The sequence below is a fragment of the Equus przewalskii genome, chromosome 1, assembly GCF_037783145.1.
Source record: "Equus przewalskii isolate Varuska chromosome 1, EquPr2, whole genome shotgun sequence".
Classification (NCBI taxonomy): Eukaryota; Metazoa; Chordata; class Mammalia; order Perissodactyla; family Equidae; genus Equus; species Equus przewalskii.
The window spans coordinates 63,921,117-63,939,276 of record NC_091831.1 but is presented as its reverse complement, the minus strand read 5'-3'; the positions used below and the strand labels follow the sequence as shown (position 1 = coordinate 63,939,276).

Genomic DNA, 18,160 nt, shown 5'->3' with positions numbered 1-18,160 from the left:
ACCTGAAAATTAGTGACAGAACCCACTTCACAGTTGTTGTGAGGACCAAATAAAGTAAGCAGGTAAAGCACTTAGTGGAAGATTGGTCCATAGTAAGTGTCAGTGACTATCCTCATCGTTTACCTTGGTGGTAGAAGTGGGACTCAATCCAGAGGTCTTGCCTGTTAGAAATTCAATCAAATAAGCATCCTAAAGTAGGTAAGGAAAGAAGAGAAATGCATCCATTCTGCTTTTCCTGTGGCTCCTTCTCAAAAGGTTTACTCTGCCTCCCCTGCTCACACATTTTCTGTCACGCTGAGGCTTGGTGCTAAAGTCACCAGATTCTTTGAGTCTTCTTCTTCCCGTCTTGTTTTATGGTTACTTGTAGGCATGTCTGTTTTCCTCACCAGGAGTATATCCCTTGAGTTCATGGATCCTGATTTACTCAAACCCCTGAACCCTGAGAAACCTGCCCAGAACTTTGAGCACAGTAGGTTTGCAATAAATATTTCCTGGCAGGGCAGGGGGGAGAGGAGGAAGCTAACTGAAAAGAGAAAAAACCCCATGAACAGCTAAGGTATTAGGAGAAGCTTTACTTTTATCTTGGCTCTGGCAACAAATATCTCTTTAATCTAGGAAAGGTCACTTAATTTCTTTGGACATTAGTTTCCTCATCTGTAAAGATAATCTTCAATTTTCTTTGTTGCTCTAAATTCCACAACTTGAAGAAAAACGGCTGTAAAAGGATCCTTTGTTATTTGGTCTGCTAAGCTGTTGAAGCAGAAGAATGAGGCTTATTGAGCCTGGACCAGTCTCTCAGTCCAACTTCTAAAACTCAAATTCCTTCTAGATCTTTCAGCTGCTCTCACTTGCTCTATTTTATTTATTTATTTAGACTATGAAAGTTCAAGGCAGTGAGCCCACTGCTAGGATTCAAACTCCACTGGGTCTGTGTCATTGCTATCCCATAGGGTTTGACCACCAAGAGAGGAGAAAATAGCTCACAAACCAGTGAACACCAGTTGGAGAAGAGGCCAGAACTGGCAGCCCAGTTATATGGAGGAGAAAGAATGTGGGCCCACCTGCCTCTGGGTCTGGCTAGAATCTTCCCTAATGGAGCTCTGTCCCTGACAAACTGAAGGCTTGGCCAGATTGATGAGTATTCTAAACTCAATCAGAATGGAGATTACTCTGACCTACAGAAGGTCACTCAACCGTATTGAATATTTGTCAACATTCCATGGCCAAAGATAAAGTGAGAGAATATCCAAGACAGATTTAGAAGTGTCCCTGTTTATTCCTGGAAATTGTGAGTGCTTGTCTGGGTGCAAAGAAGACAGGAGTGGATTCTGCTTTCCTGAGCACAGACACTGTCAGCACAAGGTCCAGAGGTGCCTCCTCAACAGCGAGCATCTTGTCACGGGCACTCAGCATCTTGCGTCACAAGACGCAAACACGGAAGCACACTGTTTGTCCCACCTCACTGCACAAGGGTCCACTTTGGAACAAGTAGAGAAGATGAAGGTGGCAGAACTAAGAGTCTGCCCTCCAGTGGGGACCCCAAGTGACCTGAGTCTTCGGAGGGACCACAAATCTGGCTTTACATTCCTCACTATCACTATTCATAGTCCAACAGCAACAAAGCCTTTTCTTCACAAACTTATTTTTCACTCAAACAAAGTATCAATTAATGTTCTCCTTATGTGTCCTTGGGCAGCTATGGGAAATGGAAACCAGCTTCCATTTCACTAATTCTACCACCACGCCTCTGGCCCACTTGCTTCTAAAATGAGAACATTAGAGACACTATGGTGGTACAAAACCACAGATGTAGGGACTCAACACACCTTAGGTTCCTCTCCACATATAGAACTGATAGAAATGTTTCCATGTAACTGAAGCCTAGCATTTTCTCTTACTTCTGAGGCAACAGATGGGATTAATGTAAAATTTGGAGAAATAACCAATATCCCAGTAGTAAAATCATTTGCTTAGTTCACCCAGTTCCTCCCAAGGCCTAATAAACCATCTGGAGTATAATCTTTCTTTTCATCATCTATTCATCTTTTTTTTAATCTCCATTGCCTTTGTTGGAAAGATGAGTGTTAGAATGACACAGGAGAGAAAACTTCATTCCTGAATTTTGCTTCTGGATAACAGCTTCTGAAAACTGGAGTGGCCTAATGAACTGATGACCCAAGGACCAACTCTTCAGGAAGGACAGCACTCTGAAAATTTGTGTGAAGAGTATTCACCAAAGATAAGATGAGCAGGGGTGACATTACAGAGCCTCCAAACAGAAGGAAGTGTGATGTCAAAATGCAATGAGCTGCTGACCTGGGCATTAAATCTCTTCTTAATTTTTTCTCCTTTGAGCCTTTCTGAAAAGCAGGAAGGTAAATGCTTGACCTATATAACTGTTCTGGACTCTGTGTCCTGGGGTGCCTTTTTAGCCCTTCCCTGCAGGTAGCCTCTCTCTTCTGCTCTGAGAAGTGTGACACGATGTCCTCAGCTAACTGAGTCATCCTCTAGTGGCCTGAGCTTCCGGGGCATCATGAAAAAGAGACTTAGGGTGGGGACACTGAGGGGGGTAGGTGCTGGGACATCACATTTGGGAAGAATTTTCTTAGTCTGATGAAGGGCCAAATTGTACTTCTGCCAATGCCTTCCTACGTGACCTAAGAAATCACTTAACCTCCACCAGAACCTCAGTGTTCTCATTTGCAAAAAGAGTGATTGGGCCAGATAATCTCTAAATTCCTTTGTGAGTTCAGATGTGAATATTTGACCATACCTTCCCTTCCTTGAAAACTGGGATTGAATGTGTAGCAAAGATGACTCTTAATTTATCTATAAAATTAAATAGACTACCAGAGAATGGTCCAGTCCCTGGTAAAAAGGTAAGAACGGGCCCATTCCAGGCTGCTTTTCATGAGAAGCTTAAGAACAAAAAGAGGTCAAGATGGCAGTGTAAGCGGACTCTGAACTCATCTCCTCCCATGAACACAACCAGATTACAACTATTTTTGGAAAAATTACCCTGGGTAGAAAACTGAAAAGTGTATAAAAAGAATCCCCACAGCAAGGGACATTCCTGATTAAGGGGGAAGAGGCAGAAATTCCTTCTGGAGAGGAAAAATCCACCTTCAGGAGCAGTGGAGTTTCTCATCTGGCCAGCTGGTAGCCACCCTAAGGTACACAGCCCTCTCTGGAGGACTGAGGTCCGGAGTGGGGGCCAATACTGCTATAAGCTTCCTTCAGACTCAGCACAACTGAAACAAGGGTCTTACTATCTGGCTTCGCTGACTATTAACTACGGTGGGGATACCCCCAGAAAAGCTATTGCATGAAAGCTGAAAAGACTCAGATCTTAAAGGGCCCACATACAAACTCACCTGTCTCAGCAACCTAAAATCACCAGAGAGAAGGCTGACAGTCCTTTGGTGAAAAGAGACTCACCTGGTGGGATCTGGGGGTATGTTGGTGAGAGAGACTTCTCCAGAGACTGAGACATTGATGGTGGCCATTGTTGTGACCTAGTCCAGGCGTGCTGACACAGACCCAGGCAGACCCCATTGAAATTATTCCCCTGGCTAGTTAACCCAGGGGTCTGCCACACCAACTAGAGTGCAGATTTAATCCAGTTCAGCCAGGGCAGGCAGCCGCCCTAGGGACCGGCCCCAACCAAGAACAAGCCCTCAGGCTACTTGTCAGCCTGCATTGACTGGGTGCCTTGATCCTCTACAGGCAGGCATGTGTGTCTGCCTCTGTAGGGCAGGACCTGTGTGAGGACCAGGTGAACTGTGGGGGGGGCACTGGTGGAGAGGTGGGGGCCTCTGCAGTGGGGTGACTGCGTAAGCTCCAGGGGGTCAGGAAGCATGCATGGACCAGGACTGTGTTGATGGTGTGTGTGGTCCTGTGAGCAGTAAGGATTATCAGTGGCAGAAGACCTGTGCTTCACAAATAGCCATAAAAAGGATCAGCCCCACATTCCAAAACCTGAAACAATTGAGTGCTCCCATGCCTAGGGCCCGCCCCACTCAGCTGCACTCCTAAGAGAACTGACAACAGGCTTGTAGGCCTGTGGCCTATAGCAACTGTAAGCCCCTGAGCCTAGCAACCAGCTGTACTGGGTACCTACCCAATTAACAGGAAAACTGTAACAGGAGTGTGCAGTTAGACCTTGTAGCCAAAGGTGCTGAGGCTCCTCAAACCAGATTTACAAAGAGCTGGCCAGGGAAGGAAAAACTAGACTCCCTGGGTACCTACATTAAGAGCAACCCTGAGCAGAAGGACACAAGTAGCCCACAAAGGGGTCACTCCTGGATCACTTGGACTTGTGACAAGAGGGAAGCAAACTGCTGGGTCTCAAAAGGCATTTCTTACATAAGGTCACTTCTCCAAGATCAGGAGACATAGCCAACTCACCCAATACAGAAATATAAGCACAGAGAAAGAGGCATAATGAGGAGACAAAGGAATACATGCCAAGCAAAGCAACAGGACAAAACCCCAGAAAAAGTACTAAATGAAACAGAAATAAGTGACTTACCTGACAAAAAGTTCAAACAAAAATTCATAAGGATGCTCACAGATATTGGGAGAAGACTGGATGAACACAGTGAGCTCATCAACAAAGAACAGGAAATTATGAAAAAGAACCAATCAGAAATGAAGAACACAATACATGAAATGAAAAATTCATCAGAGGGACTCAATAGCAGAGTAGAGGATACAGAAGAACAGATCAGTGAGCTAGATGAAAGACTAGAGGAAATCAACCAAGCTGAACAGATAAAAGAAAAAAGAATTAGACAGAATGAGAATAGTCTAAGGCAACTCTGGGACAATATCAAGGGCAATAACATTCATATTATAGGTGTCCCAGAAGGAGAAGAGAGAGACAAAGGGGCAGAAAATCTATTGGAAGAAATAATAGCTGAAAACTTTCCTAACCTAAGGAAGGAAGCAGACATCCAAGTACAGGAGCATAGAGAGCTCCAAACAGGATAAGCCCAAGGGGGCCCAGATCAAGACACATCATAATTGAATTGTCAAAAATTAAAGATAAAGAGAGAATCCTAAAAGAGGCAAGAGAAAGGCAACAAGTGACATACAAAACAAAGCCCATAAGGCTATCAGTGGATGTCTCAGCCAAAACCCTACAGGTGAGAAGAGAATGGCATGACATATTTAAAGTGCTAAAAGGGGGGCCAGCCCAGTGGCGCAGCAGTTAAGTTCGCATGTTCCACTTCTCCGTGTCTCGGGGTTCGCCGGTTCGGATCCCGGGTGCAGACATGGCACCGCTTGGAAAAAGCCATGCTGTGGTGGGTGTCCCACGTACAAAGTAGAGGAAGCTGGGCATGGATGTTAGCTCAGGGCCAGTCTTCATTAGCAAAAAGAGGAGGATTGGCAGTAGTTAGCTGAGGGCTAATCTTCCTCAAAAAATAAATAAATAAATAAAAATGAAAATAAAGTGCTAAAGGGAAAAATCCTACAGCCAAGAATACTCTATACATCAAGGTTGTCATTCAGAATGGAAAGAGAGATAAAGAGCTTCCCACACAAGCAAAAATTAAAGGAGTTAATCACCAAAAAACCAGTTCTACAAGAAATGCTGAAGGGACTTACGTAAGTGGGAAAGCAATGACCACAAACAGAGATTAAAAAAATATAAAAAAAAAAAATCCCCCCAACCACCTGTGAAGATAATGTGAAGATTAAAAGACAAAAGTACTAAAATTACCTATTTCAATGATAAGAGGGTAATGGATAGACACACACAAGACATTAGATATGATTTCAAAAACATAAAATGTGGGAGGAGGGGAGTGAAAAAGTAGAGCTTTTAGGAAGAGGTTAAGCTAAAGAGGTCAATATAGACTGTTATATACATAGACTTTTATATAGGATCCTCACAGTAATCACAAATCAGAAACCTATAATAACTAAGCAAATAAGTAAGACAAAAGAAATCAAACATATTACGAAAGAAAGCCATCAAACCACAAGGGAAGAGAACAAGAGAAAAAGCAAGGAATAGAGAAGAATTACTAAAACATCCAGAAAAAAAGTAACAAAATGGCAATAAATACATATTTATCAATAGCTACTTTAAATGTCAATGGAATAAACGCTCCAATCAAAAGGCATAGGGTGGCCAATTGGATAAAAAAAAAACAAGACCCATATATATGCTGCATAAAAGAGACACACTTCAGACCTAAAGACACTCACAAACTGAAAGTGAAAGGATGGGAAAAGATATTCCATGCAAATGGTAAAGAAAAGAAAGTGCATGTATCAATACTCATATCAGACAAAACAGACTTTAAAACAAAAAAGGTAACAAGAGGCAAAGAAGGGCCCTACATAATGATAAAGGGAACAATCCAACAAGAAGATATAACACTTGTAAATATCTATGCATCCAACATAGGAGCACCTAAATATATAAAGCAATTATTAACAGACATAAAAGAAGAAATAGACAGTAACACAATAATAGTAGGGGACTTTAACACTCAGCTTACACCAACAGATAGATCATCCAAACAGAAGATCAATAAGGAAACACTGGCCTTAAATGACACATTCGACCTGACGGACTTAGTGGATATATATACAACATTCCATCCCAAAACCACAGAATATACATTCTTCTCAAATGCACATGGAACATTCTCCAGGATTGATCACATATTAGGCCACAAAACAAGTCTCACTAAATTTAAGAAGATTGAAATAATACCATGCATCTTTTCTGACCACAAAATATGAAACTAAAAATCAACTACAGGAAGAAAACCACAAAAGCCACAAAAATGTGGAGATTAAACAAAATGCTACTGAACGACGATTGGGTCAATGAAGAAATCAAAGGAGAAATCAAAAAATTCCGGGAGACAAATGAAAATGAAAATATGACATGCCAAAATCTGTGGGATATAGCAAACGTGGTTCTAAGAGGCAACTTTATAGCAATTCAGGCCTACCTAAACAAAGCAGAAAAATCCCAAATAAACAATCTAACAGCACATCTAAGGGCAGTGGACAAAAGAACAACAAACAAATGCCAAAATCAGCAGGGGAAGGAAATATTAAAAATCAGAGCAGAAGTAAATGAAATAGAGAGTTAAAAAAAAATAGAAAAAATTAATGAGGGGCCAGCTCCGTGGCCAAGTGGTTAAGTTTGTGCATTCCACTGCAGTGGCCCAGGGTTCGGATCCTGGGTGCAGACATGGCACTGCTCATCAGGCCACGTTGAGGCGGCGTCCCACATCCCACAACTAGAAGGACCTGCAATTAAAAATATACAACTATGTACAGGGGGGTATGGGAAGATAAAGCAGAAAAGACAAAAAAAAAGAGTTTGGCAACAGTTGTTAGCTCAGGTGCCAATCTTTAAAAAAAACATTAATGAAACTAAGAGCTGGTTCTTTGAAAAGATAAACAAAATTGACAAACCCTTAGCTAGACTCACCAAGAAAAGAAGAGAGAAGGCTCAAATAAAGAAAATTGAATCGAAAGAGGAGAAATTACAAAGGACACCTCAGAAATACAAAAGATAATAAGAGAATACTATGAAAAGCTATACGGCAACAAATGGGATAATCTAAAGAAATGGATAAATTCTTAGAAACATACAACCTTGCAAAACTGGACCAAGAATAAGCAGAGAATTTGAATAGACCAATCATCAGTAAGGAGATGGAAACAGCAATCAAAAACCTCCCAAAAAAGAAAAGTCCAGGACCAGATGGCTTCCCTGCTGAATTCTACCAAACATTCAAAGAAGACTTAATACCTATCCTTCTGAAACTCTTCCAAAAATTGAAGAGGAGGGGAGGCTTCCTAACTCATTCTACGAAGCCAACATTATCCTGATACCGAAACCAGACAAGGACAAGACAAGAAAAGAAAATTACAGGCCAATATCACTGATGAACATCGATGCAAAAATCCTCAACAAAATACTAGCAAATTGAACAATACAACAGTATATTAAAAAGATCATACATCATGATCAAGTGGGTTTCATTCCAGGGATGCAATGATGGTTCAACATCCGCAAATCTATCTACGTGATACACCACATTAACAAAATGAAGAATAAAAACCACATGATCATGTCAATAGATGCGGAGAAAGTATTTGACAAGATACAGCATCCATTTATGGTAAAAACTCTAAGTAAAATACCTCAATATAATAAAGGCCATATATGACAAACCCACAGCAAGTATCATTCTCAACGGAGAAAAACTGAAAGCTATCCCTCTAAGAAGAGGAATGAGACAAGGATGCCCACTGTCACCACTCTTATTTAACAGAGTATTGGAAGTCCTAGCCAGAGCAAGCAGGCAAGAAAAAGAAATAAAAGGGATCCATATTGGAAAAGAAGAAGTGAAACTGTCACTCTTTGCAGATGACATGATTTTTTATATAGAAAACCCTAAAGAATCCACTAAAACACTTTTAGAAATAATAAATGAATACAGTTAAGTTGCAGGATAAAAAATCAGCATACAAAAATTGGTTGTGTTTCTATACAATAACAACAAAGTAGCAGAAGGAGAATTTAAGAATACAATCCCATTTACAGCCGCAACAAAAAGAATAAATAAATAACTGGAATAAACCAAAGAAGTGAAAGATCTCTACACAGAAAACTATAAACATTGTTAAAAGAAATTGAAGAAGACACAAAGAAATGGAAAGATATTCTGTGCTCTTGGATTGGAAGAATTAACATAGTTAAAATGTCCATACTTCCTAAAGCAATCTACAGATTCAACACAATCCCTATCAAGGTCCCAACAACACTTTTTTACAGAAATACAACAAAGAATTCTGAAATTTATATGGAACAATAAAAGACCCCAAACAGTCAAAGGATTCCTAAGAAAACACAACACAGCTGGAGGTATCACACGCCCTGATTTCAAAATATACTACAAAGCCATAGTAACCAAAACAGCATGGTACTGGCACAAAAACAGACACACAGATGAATAGAACCGAATCAAGCGCCCAGAAATAAACCCACACATTTATGGACAGCTAACATTCCACAAGGGAGCCAAGAGCACACAATGGAGAAAGGAGTGTCTCTTGAATAAACGGTGTTGGGAAAACTAGACAGCCACATGCAAAAGAATGAAAGTAGACCATTCCCTTACACCATGCACAAAAATCAACTCAAAATGGATTAAAGACTTGAATGTAAGACCTGAAACCATGAAACTTCTAGAAGAAAACATAGGCAGTATGCTCTTTGACACTGGTCTTAGCAGGATATTTTCAAGTACCATGTCTGACCAGGCACGGGAAACAAAAGAGAAAATGAACAAATGGGACTACATCAAACTCAAAAGCTTCTGCACAGCAAAGGAAACCATCAACAAAACGAAAAGACAACCTAACAATTGGAAGAAGATATTTGCAAACCATATATCAGATAAGGGGTTAATATCCAAAATATACAAATAACACATACATCTCAACAACAAAAAAACCAACAACCCAATTAAAAAATGGGCAAAAGATATGAATAAAGGTTTCTCCAAAGAAGATATAAGGATGGCCAACAGGCACATGAAAAGATGCTCAACGTTATTAGTTTTCAGGGAAACGCAAATCAAAATTACAATGAGATATCACCTCACTCTAGTTAGAATGGCCATAATTAACAAGACAGGAACCACCAAGTGTTGGAGAGGATGTGGAAAGAAGGGAACCCTCGTACACTCCTGGTGGGAGTGCAAACTGGTGCACCCATTATGGAAAGCAGTATGGAGTTTCCTCAGAAAATTAAGAATAGATCTACTATATGATCCAGGTATTCCACTGCTGGGTGTTTATCCAAAGGACTTGAAAACACAAAGGCATAAAGATACGTGCACCCCCATGTTCATTGCAGCATTATTCACAACAGCCAAGACTTGGAAGCAACCTAGGCGCCCATCAAGGGACAAATGGACGAAGAAGATGTGGTATATATACACAATGGACTACTACTCAGCCATAAGAAATGATGAAATCTGGGCAATTGTGACAACATGGATGGACCTTGAGGGTGTTATGCTGAGTGAAATAAGTCAGAGGGAGAAAGTCAAATACCGTATGATCTCACTCATAAGTAGAAGATAAAAACAATGACAAACAAACACATAGCAATGGAGACTGGATTGATGGTTATCATAGGGGAAGGGTGGAGGGCAAAAGAGTTGATTAGACTCACATATGAGGTGATGGACTATAATTGGTTTTTGGGTGGTGAACATGATGTAATCACAGAATTCGAAATATAGTAAGATGTGTATCTGAAAGCTATATGATGTTATAATCCAATGTCACTGCAATAAAATAAACAAATAAAAAGAACAAAAAGGGTCTATGTCTTCTTTATCTTTACAAATCCAACATCTAACACAGTTCCTGGCTATCAACAGGTAATATAGATTTGCTTAATTAATCTACGAATGAATGAAACGCTCAAAAGCCAAGCAGATACTTAAGGTTGGGTGGCAGCTGCACTTCCCTGTGTGTGTTTGTATATGTGCATGCATGTTTATGTTTGTGTACAGGTATACACATACATACACACACACATACATACATACACATATAAGATACATACATCCATATCACTTATGACACATCACTTAGCACCAAGCACTGGTTGTTTTTCCTTCCACTAGATGGTGAGCTCTTTGAGGATGGAGATCTCATTTTATTCATTGCTGCATCCTGAACATCTAGCAAGAGGCTGGCTGATGGTAAATGTTCAGTAGAGTTTATTGGATGGATGGATGGATGAATGAACGGTTGGATTGATGGATATTGCACTATGTGAAATATTCTGTGTAACCTCAATTCCAATTTGTCCCTTAAATAAAATAGAAAAAAGCAATCATCCTTCTTTCCAGTTTTTTTGGGGGGAGGGGTGGAGAGAAAGACAGAGAAGGACAAGAGAATAGAGTGGCAGGTGGGGAGCAGAGAGAGAGAGAAAAAAAGAGAAGAAGAATTATAGAGAAAGAGACTAAAACTGTAAGAAAGCCCAAGGGGTCTGTCTTTTTCTGTGGGCAGGAGGGGGTTTTTCTGTTCGGAGCTTACTATAATCAGGACATGGAGGCTTTGGAAAAATAAGATACTAAAGTTCTGGAATAAGGAAAAAGAAAAAGGAGATGAGAAGGCAAGAGTTACCAAGAAAATGAATTATGCAAGGAAATAAATTATGTTTTTTATTCCTCTGTTACTAATCCTTTAGGATTTTAATTTTTACGTTTTTAAAGAGACAAAGTCTTTAGCCCAGGTGAGGTGGAGTGGGATTAATAATAAGCTTAAGCATCAACCATCCATTTGGATTTGGGAATTTGTCAGAGGTAAGGGATTGAACTTCTGCCTTGATATGCAAAAGCATTTTTACTTCCTATGCTGTCACACAAGTCATCCTGGTTACATCTGTGTTTAGCGCAGGACAGAGAGTTTGGACTAGCTCAGTCTAAGTGAATAAGAATTAGATTCTGTGACTAATAAGAATGGTTACCTGGTGATACAGGTAAAGAACAGGCTGGAGCAATCAAATGGGCAGGGCCAAAGGAAAGCTCAAACCAGCAACACGATCCATGTCCTGGGTCACTCCTCAGGAAAGGCTATTTCTGTTTCCCCAAATTCCCCAGTGCCATTCTTGAGAGTAGAGTTGATTATCAGATAATCAGAGCCTTTGGTCTTTCACAGAATCAACAGCTCGGCAGCCACAAAGTGACAGACATCAATACTAATCGCACAAGCCCATCTGTAACTGTACCCCAGGACAGGCCACGCTACACCTGCCTGTCCAGGAAACGTACTCCAGGGTCTCCCCCATGGAAACCACTAAGAACACTTATTTGCTGTTTCCTTGCCTGATAAGTGGTCTCTGCCTAGTTGTGGCTCCCATTATTATATTCATTTCAGCCTCTGTTCTGAAACCTGATACCTTTGTACTTGGGGGTGTGCAGCCTACCAGCTGACAGTGATTTGACATGACACAGTGACAGAAAACAGGGAGAGGGGATGGAAATAAAGAATAAGGTATCCAAGCTGCTACACTGGTGACTCCAGGCAGGAGTGCCCATCAACACAGATACCTGTCAGTAGGAGCCCAGTCCCCAATGATGGAACGAACAGGTCACTCACGTCAGAGCTCCTTCAGGCTGGGAGATATTAATCCTCCTTCACTGGCCAAGGCCCTGCACAAAATGACAGTGGGTTCTTCACCTGCACTTTGAGTTTAATGTAGTATAACTTCTGCCCCTCGTCTCTCATTTCTATTCCCTTAGCACCTCATTCATCTTTTTGTTCCTACTTCCTGGGCCTCTGTCACTACATTAAGAGCTGTCATTGGGTTGGTGGGCACAGATGCTGAACTGCCATAGCAACCAGGTGTTAGTGCTACAATCATTCAAGAGACCATTTAGGGTGTGGAGGAGAAGGGAGGTAAGAGACTTAAACCCCTGGAAGCCCCTATAGAGGCATGGTTGTGGAAATGGTTAAGATCCTACAGAACAATTTTAGGGATAGAGTCCATGAGTAACCACTAGTGACCATGGGCAAGAGACAAGCCTAACTTGGGGCTTCTCTTTAAAATGAACAAGATAGACTAGACCACTGATCTTAAAACCTTTGTTTTTGTTATGTTAGCAATAAAAATTTTTAGTTAAATTATATTTTCCATTACACTCCAGTATAAAAATAAGTAAAAATGGAGTTGAGATGACTGAAGTCATAGCTCAATGCTGCTGGGTCACCCATGTTCCCCTTACGCCACTGACACATCTCCTTGGTATGCCAGATCTCCATGTAGCTCAGTGTGAAAACCACAGGGCAGGCAATTTCTAAGTTCCCTTCTAGCCCAGATGTTGTTTTGGGTAAGGCCTGGGAGACAGAGACCTTGGAGGGAGAAGATGGGGATTTGTCCTGTTAGAATTAGCTTCTCTCTCCCATTTTATGTTTTCTTTTTGTCATTAATGGCCCTGGAACTCGTGGACATCTGTGGGGAGATGGAATAGTTAAAGGAGTGTGTGAGCCAGGCCCACTCCCACTGCAGTTTGGAAAGCTCAGCTTTATTTTCACACATATCAGACTTAAAAGAGAGAGGAAGTGGGAGGTTTGAGAACAATCAGCCTAGACTCAGGTTTTACAAAAAGAAATCATATACCAGAAATATTTCCCAAAATACTTGATATATTTATGATTTATTACCTGTCTGTCATCACCGTAAATACCACCACCACCAATGACAAATACAAGGCAAGTATCACTCATCAACTGGGGATGATTACAGGAATAGATAACATTTATAACATTTTGTTATATGCTATTCTAAGAAGAACAGCCCTAGAGGAAGTACTTTTATTGCTCCTTTTAAAAATGAGAAAACTAAGCCACAGAAAATTAAGTACCTTTCTCAAGTCCCAGAATTGATACGTAGAAGAGCTGGGATTTGAACTCATGCAGTTTGACTCTGAAATCTGTGCTCTTAACACTACTGCCATCCAGGCCAGAAGGCTAGTGATGGGTGAAGAGAAAACTGGGCTGTGGTGGGGCTCAAACAAACTGTAAAGTCAGCTGAGTTGTTTTCCAACGGCATAAAGCTCCTATTTATAGGCCCTTTTTTGCATCTATGTCTCTTTCTGTATCATCCCATCTTAAACATATAAATTCACTCTCTAAGACACCTGGTTATTATGTTGCTTATTCCCTTCTTACTGTTTTCAGAAAATATTTAGATCCTTTTTTTATAACTGATAACAGGTTAATCTGTTCTCCCAGGAGAGTTGCTTTTTACCAGTAACCCAAGACTTGAAACTAAAGAGGCGAAGCTCCGCTTATAAAATTTCAGTGTCAGCATATAAATAGTGATTATGGTCTCTTGAAATCATCAGTCTTCTAGAGCCCCCGAAATCTATTAGGTGGTTTTGAATTCATTAGAGGAAACCTTCCCATATGGTGAAATGGATATAATCTCAACTCCAGATATTATTCAATGGAAAAAACATCAGAAAGTTTTGGCCTTGGGTTTGTGGGGAGGGTGAGGAGTTGTGAGACAATTACGAGGTTGAAATCACTTCATGACCCCACCTGAAACTAAATTCTATACTGCCACTCCTGGGTCATCACATTTCCTCTGAATATTCAAGCTCCTTCCAGTTATTTATTTATGTTTGGTATTTTCTTTTACAGAGTAGAGAAAATGAAAGAAAAATAACATCCCCTTCCCCAAAAGTATTCAATATGGCTTCCTACGAGGAAATGGTAGCGCTTGATGAGATACACAAACACAGGTCTCACTTCTCTACTACTCTCTTCTGCTGCCCTGGAGAAATCACTCAGCACCTGTAATGAGAGGATGCAGTGGCTAATTTTACAACATAAATCATAAGGCTAATACCATGACTAAAAAGTGATACCATCAGCTTCTTTTCCTTCAAGGCTGTTAGATCTTAGTCAATTACTTAGGAACGAAGATTTAAAGACTTCAGAAGCCTCTTTGCCAACAAAATATGCTTTTGCTATTAGCTTTCTTTCCCTTTGTAAAGATTCTCCAACACCCTTGGCAGGGGCTCCAGTGTGTTCTTGGCATTTAGAGGAAGACTGTTTGCAGGGGAGCAGCAATTAACAATGCTAGGCTAATAGAAACCCTGGAGCCCGGATGCCTCCAAATGATACGCCAACAGTCTTAGGATGGCCTAATGCAAGAGGAGATAGGGAAGCACATGCAGATAGGGAAAAATCGACCTTGTTTCTGATATATTTCTCAAGCTGTTTAAATATGAAACAAAATCCTACCAGGCTTCAAGTTTCCAGCTGTTATGATATCATAAGATAAATTTACAACTAGAGAAACAGCATGTTTGCTTTCACAAAGTATGGGAATATAAATGTTCCAAGTGTTAAAACTGTCCAAACAAATTAATTCAGGTAAAAATAGTTGTCTCTCATTTGGTTCCCTCACATTTGCTTTCTTTTTCTAGAGCTTGTGAGCATGCTTCTCTCAACGTGGAGAGGAGAGGAAACGCACTTCCATCTCAGCAGACACCCCTTCTGCACGTGGAAACCTAAGGAGCCCTAAAGCAGGGAAGCTGGGTGGCCCCTGCCAATGCTCTCACTCAACTATTCATCGAAATCTTAATTTAGCCTCTTTGCAACAGAAGAAAGATGCTCTGCGCGGGGCTGAGGCTGGAAATCTTGTGATGTGCTCCCATTTTGGATGTTCATCATGAACTAAAATGAAAAAAGAGTTTCTTTCCTCAGTGACTTTGAAAAGAATAGAGTGGTGATTAACAGCAATATTTTTTTTAATGAAATGCAACCCGTCATCCCTGTCATCTCCTGGCCATCCTCGCTTGTACGCGCCTCCCTGACAAGAGGAATAATAATGGTCATACATCACTGCTCTGCACGTCCAATCATCTAAATCTTCCCTCGCTGCAGCCTCTGAGACTCAATTACTTTATTGACATGCAATCTTCATAAGGGGAGAAATATTGTGCATGTAAGGTCACTTGGTTATGAAGACATATTATCATATTATCTGCATGAGGGTTGCAGGGCTAAGACCTGACAGAGCTAATTATAATGGTACATGATAGAAAGCTCAGTACACATTATTCGCTTGGCTGCACTAAAGGTGAGGTAAGTCCATGACATCATGGTTTTTTGAAAAAATAATGCAACTTTGGCTTGGAGACTGTAACTTTTTTTTAAATACCCACATTTTTACTTTTTTGGCTGTGATGGACAATGAAAGAACTAGTTAATGGATTCCTAAGATCTCAGGGAACGGAGATGGCTTGCCCATGTAGTCTGTGTGTGTGTGATTGTCATGGTTATTCCCCCATCTAACACCAAGTTTCAGTCCATTTCCCAGCAAGTGAAATGAGAATGACTCAAGGGAGAAAGGTAAAGGGATACAAATGGGTCAATTTGATAACAGAGTAAAACTTCCCCTCATCCTCAATTAACCCCTTCTCAGATCCCTGCCTCTTTCTTTCTCTTTCCCTCACTGGAAGAGCCTTATCTTGCTAAGATTTAGTGCTCCTGAACGTGGTTTCTTTGTTCAGACATATCAGGTTAAGTGTTCGCCATCAGACACATGCTAGAAGTTTCATGTATTGCTAGGATACACAGCTAGTCAGTCATTCTCTTCTTTGCATCCTTAGCCTGTTTATGATCTCTGTTCCCCCCAGGTGTATCTCATATTGAGAGGTCAGAATGAGGAGCTCTAGTGGCATTTTTGCAAGAAAGGAGAATCAAGAAGAGGAATCTGAGCCAAGTCCCTGGGTCTTCCAGCCTTACTACAGTTAGCATGGGGCCTGGAAGGAAAACTGGGATAGATCGGTCTATGATAAGTCATCATGAAGTCAAAATTAAGTCAACCTCCATGGATGGGCTTGGGATAGCATCTGAGCTTAGGCCCTGGACACATGTTCTACTTTAGGAGGGGTGTGTGAGCTTATAAAGAAGAGGAAAGGGGCCATTCAAAGCATCACAACAATCCAACATGGGCTAGCTCTTACATTCTCTCTCTCAATAAAGAACTACTTTAATAAAGGAGAAGAAATAGCTAAAGCCTTCTAAGTTGCAGAAGCCACTTCAGTCTTGTACCATGACTTCTTTGGCTCAGACACAAGAAGCACAGAGCAGAACAAGAAAAGGAGCTTGTCCAATTTTTTTTCTTATTTAATACTCTAGTAACTAAAATTTCTCAATTTCTGGTACTAATGGCTCAAAAATAATGATGACATTGGTAACAAAGCCACAAAGAGATTCAGAATATTTTTTCTGAATTGGAAATTATATTGTACATAATAGGATGTTGACATCAAGTAAATTCGATGGCAATCCATGTACAGTAGAAATGGGAATTCTTCAGACATCAGAATTTCAGATTGGCTATGTTGGATTGGAGAGTTTAGTGCATTGCATCTCCACCTTGGAGGTGGCATCTCAAATGCCATTCTGAAATAGGGAGGTTCATAAAGTACCTATTTCCAAAAGTTGAGATACTAAGTGAGACAAAATTGTATGGTCAGTAGAAAAGAGAACTTGGCTAAGGTTTGGAGATAAAAATCTACTCCTGATCCAACCACCCATCATACATGCCAAAGCTCCTTAGCAAGGCACATTCTCTCTTTATATGTTAGAAAAAGTACTTAGGAGAGACAGTGAGCTATTGTAAAAAGACTATGGTATTTCCAATAAACAAACTGGGTGGAAAATCTGGCCATATCATTTATTAGCTTCATGATCTTGAGCAAATTCTTTTACCTTCTGAGCTTCCATTGCCCGTCTTCGAAATGTGTAATAATATTGTCCACTTTAAAGGATTGAAAGTTAAATTATATGAAATGAAAGTAAGACACTTTGTGAACAAAATACACTTGGTGAATGGCAATTATTCCTACTGTTTCAGTCCTACTTGTGTTAAACTGTTATGCAGGTAAAGGAGGTAAGTAAACATAGACAGAGAAGAAATCCCATACTAACATAGGTATAACTGTGATTCCTGGTGTTACCAGACCAGATTCTCAAATATGAGAGAATTTTAGATTTTCTAATGTCAAAAATCACTTTCATCAAAAAGTCCTTGACCATCCAGACTCATTGGTACTGTCTCAGAAAACAGAAAGGAAAGTTATGATGGCAAAAAGTAATGTAATAGAGAAGGGAGTCATTGAAGACCAGAAGCCAAGTCCATATAAAAGGTGGGCCAGGACCTGGGATCATGAAGGAACCCATCTGGTTATCAACTCCACATCCAGAGGGTTTGAGACCAACAGTCTAGAGAGGAAACTAATTCCTTCTTTTTTGGAATCAGGATATACTCTGTAATATCCTTCTTCCCAGCCTACAAGTCAGGAGGCACTCAGTCTAGTGGTCTTGGACACATCCCTTCAACCCTTGGGGTTTCATATCCTGCAGCTGAGAAAGTCATTTCCAGTAGTTGATTTCCTATAATACTTCCTCAGTTGATCAGGGTCCACACTTTAAGAAAAGCAGACACTGGAGCAATGGGAGCAAACATTCTAGTCGAGTTAGGGCATAAGATTTTGACCTGAGTCAAAAGGGAACAGTAGTCTACTACCAAACATTAAAAGTGAAAGTTTTGAACAGTGTCTTTCACTTTAGAAAG

At 40.6% G+C, this 18,160-nt stretch overlaps 1 protein-coding gene across 12 annotated transcripts in view; it reads right to left on the bottom strand.

Moving 5' to 3' along the window:
* Window positions 1–18,160, bottom strand: part of LRMDA (leucine rich melanocyte differentiation associated) — a 1,072,656-nt gene that overhangs the window by 113,398 nt on the left and 941,098 nt on the right. The window contains exon 7 of one of the 12 annotated variants that reach the window (XM_070566748.1): window positions 13,202–14,361. The exons of 10 other annotated variants lie outside the window; for them this stretch is intronic. In XM_070566748.1, the coding sequence (XP_070422849.1) occupies window positions 14,351–14,361 (11 nt within the window). In that variant the 3' untranslated portion in view covers window positions 13,202–14,350. Of the gene's footprint in view, window positions 1–13,201; window positions 14,362–18,160 lie in introns of those variants that run through there. One more of the 12 variants, XM_070566738.1, reaches the window with a different exon arrangement.